Source organism: Xyrauchen texanus, chromosome 37 (assembly GCF_025860055.1).
Source record: "Xyrauchen texanus isolate HMW12.3.18 chromosome 37, RBS_HiC_50CHRs, whole genome shotgun sequence".
NCBI lineage: Eukaryota > Metazoa > Chordata > Actinopteri > Cypriniformes > Catostomidae > Xyrauchen > Xyrauchen texanus.
The window spans coordinates 20,188,795-20,201,473 of record NC_068312.1 but is presented as its reverse complement, the minus strand read 5'-3'; the positions used below and the strand labels follow the sequence as shown (position 1 = coordinate 20,201,473).

At 35.3% G+C, this 12,679-nt stretch overlaps 1 protein-coding gene across 3 annotated transcripts in view; it reads right to left on the bottom strand.

The window, feature by feature from the left end:
• Positions 1-3,090: 3,090 nt before the first annotated feature.
• Positions 3,091-12,679, bottom strand: part of LOC127630750 (sodium-dependent phosphate transporter 2-like) — a 53,011-nt gene continuing 43,422 nt past the window's right edge. The window contains exons 10-11 of one of the 3 annotated variants that reach the window (XM_052108497.1): positions 8,840-8,924; positions 3,091-3,309 (exon numbers count right to left, since the gene is read on the bottom strand). In XM_052108497.1, the coding sequence (XP_051964457.1) occupies positions 3,145-3,309; positions 8,840-8,924 (250 nt within the window). In that variant the 3' untranslated portion in view covers positions 3,091-3,144. Of the gene's footprint in view, positions 3,310-8,839; positions 8,925-10,815; positions 10,901-12,679 lie in introns of all 3 variants that reach the window. The other 2 variants (XM_052108496.1, XM_052108498.1) reach the window with 2 other exon arrangements.

Here is a 12,679-nt window from a genome sequence, read left to right as displayed (position 1 = left end):
TATGGGGGAGTCTAACTAAGCTGACAAAACGGTTATCCTCTTATCAACACAAGCTATAATTGATGCTTTCAGGTTTCCAAATCTTACATCGCTACTACAGCCCAATGTTATACTGCCTATGTGAAGTATTTTGCTATGTTCACATAGTGATGCACTGTTATAAAACAAAACATGTCATTGCAGGAAGGCTTGATGCAAAATATTAGATGCCGGTTAGTAAAAACCTTTACTGTATCTTGCTGTGCCCCTGTCAGTCTAAACATTGGTATAGCCATTGCTGGTGCAGGTCTGATTGAGCACAGCTCAATATTGTGTTTCAGGGAAAACAAAGTTATTCAGCTTTACTTTTCAAAAAGAATCATGAAAAATCGTTGAAATTTAACAACTCAACCACAATCTTTCTTACACAAAGGAGAGACTTCCCTGGGCAAGAAACAACAATGGATATATGGAGCCAATCCACATGAATTGGCAAACCTCTGCATGAACTGTTCTTACATTGTCTTTTTTTATTTATTTTTTTTAATGATAAAATCATCTTCAAGAAAATGTTTGGTGGTATTTAGCACTGAACATTCTCGTAATATTTACTTTTCAGCTTAATCGTTGCTCAGGTCTGTTTTCAGCCCAGTTCACTCTCCATGTGAGAAGTCACCACTCAAGTAGAACTCATGTAGAAAAATATAGTTTAATGAAATTTATATATCTATTCATTTCGTTTTATTTTAATCATATTCACCATGTAAAGTTATGTACTACATGCAGCAGTGTAAGGTAACACAGGATCATAATGATTTACACTGCTGTAACACAAAATGACATGAAACACCTTGAACTATGCCTGGTTATTTCACATTTAATTTGTGATTAATCATTAGTTTTTGATTGGCATTTTTAGGCAACTTCAATTAGTTATTCTACAATATGATTACAATGTAAACGCCACAGTACTGAAGTTACTGTATCCAACAAACAGTAAAGCACAACATTACAAGGCAAATGGCCATTTAAGCATAGATTTGTTTTTCATTAAAAATAAAAACAAGTAATAATACACAGAAACAGCAACACTTTGCACTGGTTCAAAGCCATACATTTGTACAGTTTCCAAATCTGGTTACTTAAGGTATCGGTCAAATCTCTTTAATTCTAAGCCTAGTAATATCATTTTATGTGAGTCTGGCCATATTTTGGACTAAAGTCATTTTACTTTGTTGGTTTCGGGCACACAAATATAAACCTACGTCTTTATACGTTGACATATAAAGTTGAAGCTCTCTCCATATGACATATTTGTGCCACTGAATCATACATCAACCTGATATTCTGATATTCAAACATGTCTCAGTGCAATATTACATGTATTAGAGGCTTTACAGTGAGACTGAATCAAGTATCTGAATTCTGATATGAGATTGACCAATAGCCAAGTCCATCACAGGGCTTCCAACACAGCCTCTCAAAAGTTCATGTATGTATGTGAATGTGGGCATAGTGGGTAAGTCCATGTTTGTGTGTTTTTATGTGTGCTCATTAGGGGGTTTTGGCTGATCTGGCACATACAGGAATTATATTGTATTATATTTATATTGCCATTATCCATTGGGCTCTACTGACGTATATGACACGACTGAAAAGACTGCCATAGTCTGTTACATAACGTCCTTTATATAGCTTCCACAATACAGAGTTTTGCTTGAAAATTCTTTAGATTGTAATTAGTGAACACTGTCAAAGAATATGGCAATTAAACTTGAAGATCATCAGAATAGTTGGCTATCAATTTGACAAAAAGAGAATACAATTAACCGATCCAAATAACCGATGGATATATATATGGGGAAAATAATCCATTACTAAAAAAGGGCTCAAAATTCAATACCTCAGATATTACTCATTTGGATGCAGTGCCATTTAGGATACAAAACTGCTCCCATTGTCCCTCATGTAAAGTTGTCAGAATGGAATAATCATTTATCTACTGATTTGCAGATTGTTCTGGGTAAAAAAAAAATGGGAGCATGAAAATAATTACCAAATAATATTTGAATCTTTGATAATTTTTATATGCTTGGTAGATCATATATTTCTTGCAACTACCAAAACTGGCCTAAAATCTCCTTGTAAAAACATATCTCCTCATTGTAACAATATATGACCAAAAAAGAAACAAACAAAAAATCATTTAAACTTCAAAGCTGAATATATATATATATACGATAGAAATTGTAGTATACATAATTCAAAACATGATTTTGACTTTCTTCACACCTGTGTTTTAAAAAACTTTGAATGGTAACATTTCTAAAAAATAATCATGATAGTAAAAGAATAGGGAATTCTAACAAATTACCCGAATGATTTATCTTATAATATTTACTGTATCATGAGATAGAAAAGTTCTGTTTTGTGTTATTTAGCTTGTCCTTTTGTAGCATAGAAGGTTGGATGAGGTATGTTACCAGCTGTGCTGATTTTAGTGATGCAGTGCTAATGTACGTAACAGCAGGATGCCTTTCAGTGTCATTGCAAACAAAAGTTTATTTTCCTTTTGACCTTTACAGTTTAATCTTTTTACCAATGCAAGTAAAGGCACAACTATTGCACACAACACATGGCATATTTTAAAACAAATTATGGTTTAAACATTTAGAGATCTAAAAGTAGTTGGATAACTAATTTGAGCCAGTAAAAATGTAGCCTTTAAACAGATTCTCAAATCCCATTCTCTCTTTGAGATTAGCAAGAATGCATTGATATATTTGATGTGTGTATTTGTATGTGCACATCCGTCCAGTTCTCCATCTGTTTACTCCCTTGAACATGTGCAAACTGTAATTGTAGGACCATAGATATGTGAACCATTTTTGAGACTCTTAAATGTACCACTTCATATCACTGGGCGCAAAAGATCTTAGCGTTTATAGTAACATTTCAACAAAACAATGGAAAATGGAACGGAAATAAATACTTCAACAAGATTAAGGATATTTAAGTCAAAGGATTCTGGATGCTTTTCCAGGCAGCATTTGAAGACAATCCCCTCCCTCTGGCTGTCCCCTTTTATCTTGATTTTTTTTTTCCTGTCTTTCTCTCTTTTTTCTTCATTACCTTCCTATACCTCCGTCTTCCCCATTCTTCATCTCAAACGTAAGGCAGTATGCCGTAGACAAACAGCGCCATAACAGCGGCGCTGAAGAGGCCTGCTACAGGGACAGTGACGAACCAGGCCAAGAAGATGTTCCGGAAAAGCCGCCAGTCCACACCCTTTCTAGAGCGGATCCAGCCCACCGCCACGACCGAGCCCACCTGCACCCATGCAAAAGGGCAAATCAGCAGCAGCAAAACTATACATAAATATTTTACAGTGGGCCCAATAAAGTATTTGGACTCTTTTGGACAATTCATTCACATGTACAAATATCGAATCAAGTGGCATCTGCAAATAAATTTTCTCAGAATTTTTTTAAATTACTTCTCAAGGTGATTAAGTTTCTTTGCACTTTATCTCTTCATTAGGAATGATGTGTTATATATACATATATACACTCACCTAAAGGATTATTAGGAACACCTGTTCAATTTCTCATTAATACAATTATCTAATCAACCAATCACATGGCAGTTGCTTCAATGCATTTAGGGGTGTGGTCCTGGTCAAGACAATCTCCTGAACTCCAAACTGAATGTCAGAATGGGAAAGAAAGGTGATTTAAGCAATTTTGAGGGTGGCATGGTTGTTGGTGCCAGATGGGCCGGTCTGAGTATTTCACAATCTGCTCAGTTACTGGGATTTTCACACACAACCATTTCTACGGTTTACAAAGAATTGTGTGAAAAGGGAAAAACATCCAGTATGCGGCAGTCCTGTGGGCGAAAATGCCTTGTTGATGCTAGAGGTCAGAGGAGAATGGGCCGACTGATTCAAGCTGATAGAAGTGCAACTTTGCCTGAAATAACCACTCATTACAACCGAGGTATGCAGCAAAGCATTTGTGAAGCCACAACACGCACAACCTTGAGGCGGATGGGCTACAACAGCAGAAGACCCCACCGGGTACCACTCATCTCCACTACAAATAGGAAAAAGAGGCTACAATTTGCAAGAGCTCACCAAAATTGGACAGTTGAAGACTGGAAAAATGTTGCCTGGTCTGATGAGTCTCGATTTCTGTTGAGACATTCAGATGGTACAGTCAGAATTTGGCGTAAACAGAATGAGAACATGGATCCATCATGCCTTGTTACCACTGTGCAGGCTGGTGGTGGTGGTGTTGTAATGGTGTGGGGGATGTTTTCTTGGCACACTTTAGACCCCTTAGTGCCAATTGGGCATTGTTTAAATGCCACGGCCTACCTGAGCATTGTTTCTGACCATGTCCATCCCTTTATGGCCACCATGTACCCATCCTCTGATGGCTACTTCCAGCAGGATAATGCACCATGTCACAAAGCTCGAATCATTTCAAATTGGTTTCTTGAACATGACAATGAGTTCACTGTACTAAAATGGCCCCCACAGTCACCAGATCTCAACCCAATAGAGCATCTTTGGGATGTGGTGGAACGGAGCTTCGTGCCCTGGATGTGCATCCCACAAATCTCCATCAACTGCAAGATGCTATCCTATCAATATGGGCCAACATTTCTAAAGAATGCTTTCAACACCTTGTTGAATCAATGCCACGTAGAATTAAGGCAGTTCTGAAGGCGAAAGGGGGTCAAACACAGTATTAGTATGGTGTTTCTAATAATCCTTTAGGTGAGTGTATATATATATATATATATATATATATGAAACATTATTAAAATAATATATTTATTAAAGTGAAATATTTTGAGTGAATAGTGTTTGTGCAAAATTTCTTTAAATAAATGCAACTTGGTTTGATATTTCTCAAATACAGTATAATGCATTCAGATCATTCTAAGGATCCAAATAATTTTTGGAGCTACTGTTTTTTAAAACAACATGGATTATTATGCTGTTCACATTTAAATATCCTGTGGTGCTCTTGGGCAAAGAGGTTTTGAGGACTATTTTGCCATTTCATATATTAAATTGCTGATGTGTTAATAAAGATCTTTTAAAAAGTATGCTATGTTCAGAATAGTTTTCTACCACTACTCATTACTAGTACCCCTTCTATTATATCACACAATGCAGAGTGCTCAATTGATCTTCCTTTTCAAGTGTGATGAATAAACAAAAATATTTTCATACTCAATGTTTAAAATCTTGATACATTATTTGATTAGGCTGTCAAAAGTTCAGACATTTTTAATCAAATCATGCATTTGAACATGCAAATTAAAAGAACAAAAATTGTAGGCAAAATAAAGTGTATACTGTGCATATTCTGAACATTGCCATAATATCTGTTCTATGCCTTGGAATTACAAAATACATAATTTCATTAATTGTGCAAATTCCTTCCTCAATAAAAAGAAATAGGACACAAAAGCACCACAAGGTCTAAAATTAGTAAAAAATAAAAAAGCCTACTTTGTTGGGTTTGTCATCCTTTTCTGCTGAGTTACATTAAGTTTACATACTGAGGAGAATTAAGACCTTTGACTCTATTACCATGAGTGCACAAAGCGCAGTGCTATGCGCTACAACCTTACAAAACGTCTCATCCAATTATCATGAGCGCTAATTCTAAGTGCAATTTCGTGCTAGTGCAAAGCGCAAGAGGGCATGGTTGGGAGTGTTTGCGCTATCTGTGGGTGTATTGTATGTTAATGAGGTGACGCAGAGCGCAATTTGCAATTTTTCTGAGAAATAGGTTGTTGCGCTAAGACGTTTCAGACCCACGTCTGTTTTCAGCACATAGTCTAAAATCAGCTCCATTTGCAGTTTGGCAATTCCACAAGCATAAAGTTAAAGTTCAAATTCTGAAAATATAGTGGAACATCAAATAATTTCCCTAACAATCACAGTTGAAGCCAACAACATTTTATGAGATGTGTGTTAAACTCTATTTATGATCTAATATTTATGATCTAATCTGTATTGGTGTGTGATTTGTGAGTGATTTTTAAGTCACTGCAAAAGTGGATAGGGTAAAATAATTGGATTTAGAATAATTTTTCTGACCACTTAATTTTGATTATATTTTTGCTTCATCTTAAGTGCAATTTGAAATTAGAATTTTTTTTTATTTAATTTTTTCATGTTTCAATAAAATTAGAATCAAAATCAAAAAACATTTAAACTTTATATAAAAGAGATGTGCATTCTGATACAATCACTGTTAATACTAGCCTTGAGTTGTGTGTCAGTAGAAATGATTAATAATACTTACATTCTCTATAATTTAATACATAAACTATAATAAAGTCCTTATATTGCATTATGTCTTATTGTTTAATTTTATCACAAATCCTGATGAGAATCACATTTTCCAAGTGTATTAAAGGAGCGTCTCATATAAATATGCCTGACATTCAACAAGGATGCAGATCATTCACAAAATAATTTAATACTCTATTTCTATTCGTCTATTGACTCTACCAACTTCTGATGAATGTGCTGTCTTTGTTTATATTGCTAATGCTTGAAAAGGAATGGACTACATAATTAGCGCTTTGTGCACGCAATTTCACCACATCCACTAGTGCCTAAACTTACGGCATGCTTGCACGAAAATACCAAACTTTATGGTCATGCCCATCGACTTGGCGTTAGCGCTCTTAAAATAGGGCCCCTAGTGTCCAGTGCTTTTAACAAAGCCATTATATTGCAATGCATTAGTCATTTTCTCCTTGTGCCTGAAAGTCAAGTCCTGCGTAACACAGAGCAGCAGGAGGAGTAACATTTCCCTACATGCTGTGTGACTCGGGTTCTGGTGACAGGTGTTGTACTAGATACAAGAGCAATCTGGCTCTTCTTATATGGTCAGTGAAACCGAAGACTTTGTCAGAGGGGGGCTAAATTTGGAACAAAAGTCAACCCAAAGTCAACAACAGAAAAGAGAATTGCTCTCTAAATGACGTTGGACCTTTCAATTCTCCCATACATTTCTTCCAAATCTATGCAGATTTTTTTTTATACGATCTATGCCGACTTTATGTAATATGGTTGATCTCTGGGCCACAAGCCCAATGTATGTTCAGTATTCCAGGCAAGCATCATGACCTTTCTGTGAATTTAGTAGTATCATTTTCTAAGCACACAAGATAGAGCTACTGAGAATGTGATCAATATCAACATGATAGAAATGTGAGTCCACTGCTGCAATGTATTTGTTGCAGTTTCATAATATGTACTGTGGCCCAAAAGTATTAGGACACCTAAGCCACATTTATAACTAGATGAATGCTTCGATCTTTCAATATATAACAAAATATCAAACCAAGTGGCATTTATTTTTGATATAGCACAAAAACACTAAGCAAAACTATATATATATATATATATATATATATATATATATATATATATATATATATATATATATATATATATATATAAAGATATAATGTTTAAAATTAATTTAATAAGATGGACACTTGGTGTGAACTGACTTCACACATCCACTAAAAATACACCAGTTACCTCCAATTGGTTCAGATTGAAAATGGAAAAGAAAATTCAAGTTAACTCTGCAAAAAGGTGTAGTATCATTTGTTTGCTGATTCCATTTGGTTTGATATTTTGTATTTAACGATGCAAAATTCAGACATTTTAAAGTGTGACTTAAGTATACAAAAATGTCCAAGATTCTTTTTGGGGCCACTGTAGGTGGCATACTGTATCTGATGACGCTGATCTGGATAAATCACATATTTTGAATTCATATTTTGGATGCTTCAGGCACAAAAGCATGACACATGCAAGTGTTAGCAATTCTAATATACAGACTGAACCTCATTCTCTCCACTTTCAGCCTCAATCCAGGCTATAAAGCATCAGAAAGATATATAGATGAGATTCTGTAAATATGTAATAAAAGCACTTATAAATCAGAATATGGGTCAGGGAGTGGAATGAGATATCAGACATGCTTAAATGCCCTTGATTTGCCTTGTTCCCCAAGAGCATCCTGAAACCAACAAAGCACTAGCAGGAAAATAGAGAATAAATTGAGGTTAGCTCCTTTCCACTACAGGGATTTGAGGCAACAAAAAATAAATAGGCTTTTATATTGATTTTGTGACTTCTGGAGAAATGGACTGAATTCTTCTCATTTTACATTTGCACATGATTTTCTTTGGATGGACTGTCATATGTTAATGCAAACCATTCTACAAAAAGCTGTTGGCCTATAGTAATGTGAACAAATTAGCTACTTTTAAATGGCATTACTGCAAGTTACATCGTGTGGTTTACACATAAACCACTACTGACTACAATCAGGGTTCCCACACTTTTTGACCAATGACTTTCCAGAACATTTCAAGCAATTTGTGTTTATTAAATAAGGATTTTTTTTAATTATTTTTTTACAGAGATTGCACACCCAAAGAGCAATCTCTAGCAAATGTAATATTTGGAACCTTAGAATAAGCAGAAATAAATACATATTCACTTTAGAAATGTTGTCTTTTCCAGGCCTTGAAATCCCCATTTTAAAATGAATCACTATGGGAACCCTGTACAATGTACTATGCAGCAACTTCCAAATATATACAGACTTGCATTTTCTTTAGCCTTTTAGGTAAATCAACTAATCACTTGAGAAAAGTAATTAATCATATTAAAATGAATCAAAGCTGCAATCAAGGAGTTACACTTTTGCAGAGGTGAGCACTGATTGGTTGTTCTGTGATTATTCCAATGAAGCCATGGGGGTGGAGCTTAGCACTAATAAAAGCTTCATAACAATACCAATACCTTGCAGTGGGTGGAGCTTATAGGAATGCCCACATTTGAGGCAATTAGCACAGTTAGAGCACTCATTACTTCAATGCAAAATCCACTGTGAAAAGACGACAAATGACAAGACACATCAGATAAACATGACACACAAGGCATGGAGCAAGACACGGTGACCCGAGCCAACATGGACAAATACACTGCAACATGCCATGAGAGAGATGAGGAGGGGGTCAAAGAGATGATGCACCACATGAAACACATATCTGTGAAAAGAAGACTGCATTATTTTAAGTCTTAGGGAGGAGAGGGGAACTCTTGTCTTCATTTTTACAGGGTTTGAGAGAGCTATATTGACCATAAAGAGAGGTTTCCTTGTCATTGCATTGACATCGGCGTGCAATAAAGTGGATTTATATTGGTCGGAAACAGAATCCAAGCCAAAGACATCAGTAACTGTATGGCTGAGATCAGAGAATCTAGAGTGCTTACCCGAGTAATCTTGATTAAAAATAAATGCAATTAAACAACATTAAATTCAAAGCACATCCATTTAAGTGGCATTTCTCATGAACAGGGTACAAAATAGACCTGAAACATTAAAAATGTCAACAAAAATGCCAGTGAAAAGAAGTGCTTAACCTTCGGGAAAATGCTGGTTGTCCACCTTAGGAAGTTAAACTAAATTTTATATGAGCCATTTTATTTTCCATTTATTTTATAACAATTTGGGACAAGTCAGTTAAAAACCCTAATATGTGATTTTTTTAAATTAAATTAAATAAAACTTTAAAATATAAACATGATATTATAAAATATTTTTCAGTAGGGGCTTGCTAGTTAGCAAATCAAATGTTTGTTTCTTGTTATTGATAATATTTCCATACATTAAAGATATAAAATAAAAATATTTGATTATTTTGTTACAATCAATCATAAGAGGGTCAAAGGGTCAAGCTGGATGAACACAGTTAACACTACAATCAGACACATATATATTTATTAAGTACTTATGACATTACTTTTTGTAATCTAAATAAATAAATATATATATATATATATATATATATATATATATATATATATACAATTAAATATAAATTCAACATGTGGCAAGTACTGACGTTGTTGTATGATTTTAACTGTTGGATATGGTCAATAAGGTCAAGGCCACAAAATAAGCATTTTAAAGAGGATACAGACATTTAATGCATTTAATACCAGCTACTTTCATGCTATGTTAATTTAAAGTTAGATAATACTTTGTCTAATATGTTAAATAGTTCTCTCTCTGAAGAGCATAGTTTTTTTAATCTATTTATTTATGTAATAGAACAACAAATTGTACCCCATTTGTGGAAAGAGCTAAGTGTTGATCTACATTGCATTCAGAAATATTCAGACCCCTTCATTTTTGTGTGTGTGATGTTGCAGCCTTATGCTAAAATGCTTTAAAATTATAAAACATTTTTACATCAATCTAAACTCCAAACCTCATAATGAGAGAGCAAAAACCAGATTATTTTATACATTTTCAAATTTATTTAAAAGACTGAAAAACTGAAATTCAGCTCAGGTGCATCCCACTCCTCTGGATCATCTTTGAGATGTTTCTACATTTTGATTGGAGTCCACCTGTGGCAAATTCAGTTGATTGGACATGATTTGGAAAGGCACACACCTGTCAATATAAGGTCTCACAGCTAAAAATGAGGTCAAAATAACTGCCTGCAGAGCTTAGAGACAGGATTGTGTTGAGGCACAGATCTGGAGAAGGCTCCAAAAGAATTTAAAAGCATTTTAGCATAAGGCTGCAAAATAACACATATACATACTGTATATCCACGTTATTGTGTCAATAGCGCTTCCATCATAATAAAGCTAAAATGGATGGCACCTCTCAGTCCCTATAAAAACAGACAGCTCCCTCCTCTCTCCAGTGGCGAGCACACAACAACCTGAGAGGGTCAGCTGGTGTCAGACCCGATCTTTACCTTGCAGTGTGTGGTACTGATTGGAAGTCCGATATTGGACGCCAAAACAACAGTGAGTGCTGAGGCCAGCTCTATAGTGAATCCACTGCGAGGGAGGGCAACAAAACACAACTTTATGTAATTGCAGTTAAACCAGTAATGACAATGCATGCCGTCGAGAGAGGCCGGTACACACATACAGCATGCAGATCTGGAGGAGGCAATGTTTGAACATGCAAAAACTCCATGAGGAGACCCTGAAGATGATGCAGTAACAGGAAAACAGGGTTGAGAGGTGTTTTTTGAATATATTTGTTGCCTATATTACATGTGTGTGTCTGTACTTGTGAGAAAGTGAAAAATAATTTGAAAAAGAATGCAGGTGGAAACAGTGCCAGACTATGACGGTGCTGAAATTTGAATACTGATAAACTCTCTGAAAAAGGGATGTTTCTTTTTTGCTGAGTTTATATTTCTCTGGAACTTTTGTGAATACTTTTTTCTTTAAAAAAAACCCACTACAATTAGAGTTTCTGCACAATGCTAGGGTTGCTAAGGTGTTCTGAGTGGTTGTTAGCATGTTGCTATGCAGTTGCTAGGGTATTAAGGGTGGTTGCTAGATCATTACTTACTGGCCCAAGTGAAAAGAGCCAGCCCCCATGTTTCTATGATATTCTGGTAAGTAGATATGGCTTGGTCACTCCCTAAATGTTAGTCTATGGAATCTGATGATTTTAGCTATCATTCATGTCCATAGCATAAACGTTAGGGGATGAATTACGCAGCAAAGTTGAATAGTTAGCATGAGCAATAGTAACAGTGAAGCATGCCACCTCTAATAAATACTCTAAATGATACTATATTGTGCCTAAAATCATGTATTTTTGCCACCTCAGTCTATTAATAGTGCAAATGAAAAGCTACTGTTCGGACAATCAACTCATCCTCATTTGTTTTTGACGGTTTGTCTAGTTACTAAGAGAACTTAAGGTTGTAAAGCCCTCATGCACAAGTGTTTTGCTAAATTTATTATCCATTCTGGGTGGAGGGTGCAAAATAGTAGCTGGTCTCTAGAAATTGCCTTTATTCTAGAGTGTCTTAAAAGTTTAAATTTGAATTATTCAGCTGTGATTTTTAACCTAATTTGTAGTGCCAAAAAATACAAATAAAAAAAACTGAGGGCAAGCATCCAAACAAGAGAGGAGAAAAGCAGATTCAACACAGAACTAATCTAGGCAAGATTTCAATAGCATACAAACTTTTGTGACCCTGTCTGCAAAAACACATCCTCCATTTTTACTATTCTACTATTACACCTTCAGGACAGCCTAGTCTAGAATTTTTTCAAAGCACAGTAAATGACCAAAATCTGATCCATCACCTATGCAATTTTTCCACCTGCTAAAGAAAAGAAGAAAGGCTTTTGTGTTCATAAAAGACATAAAACATGGAGAAGTAGTATGTTTTTGGACATGGGTTTACCATAGGTCAGTGGTTCCCAAACTTTTTACAGTGGCGTACACCTTCAAACATTCAACATCCTTTCGCGTACCCCCTCTCTAACGCATAGATAAAATTCATACAAAGTCATTTGAAAATATGTCTGTTTAACACAATTATCTTTGTAAAACAACTCACTTATATTAAACATGTTATATTTGTACATGTTTTGTACATGTTATATTAATCATACACATACTGAATAAATGTCTTCCTGATTGAGATGGGAATACTAGGTATGATATAACTGCATAACTTTAACTCCCCCCTCATCGCGTCGTGGTACGTAATAACAGCGTTCGGTTCTGTGCCTGGAATCACTGCAGGTATGGCATTGCCGGCCGAATTCGAGCATTGTGGGAAAGTATCTGTGCAATTGCGTGGC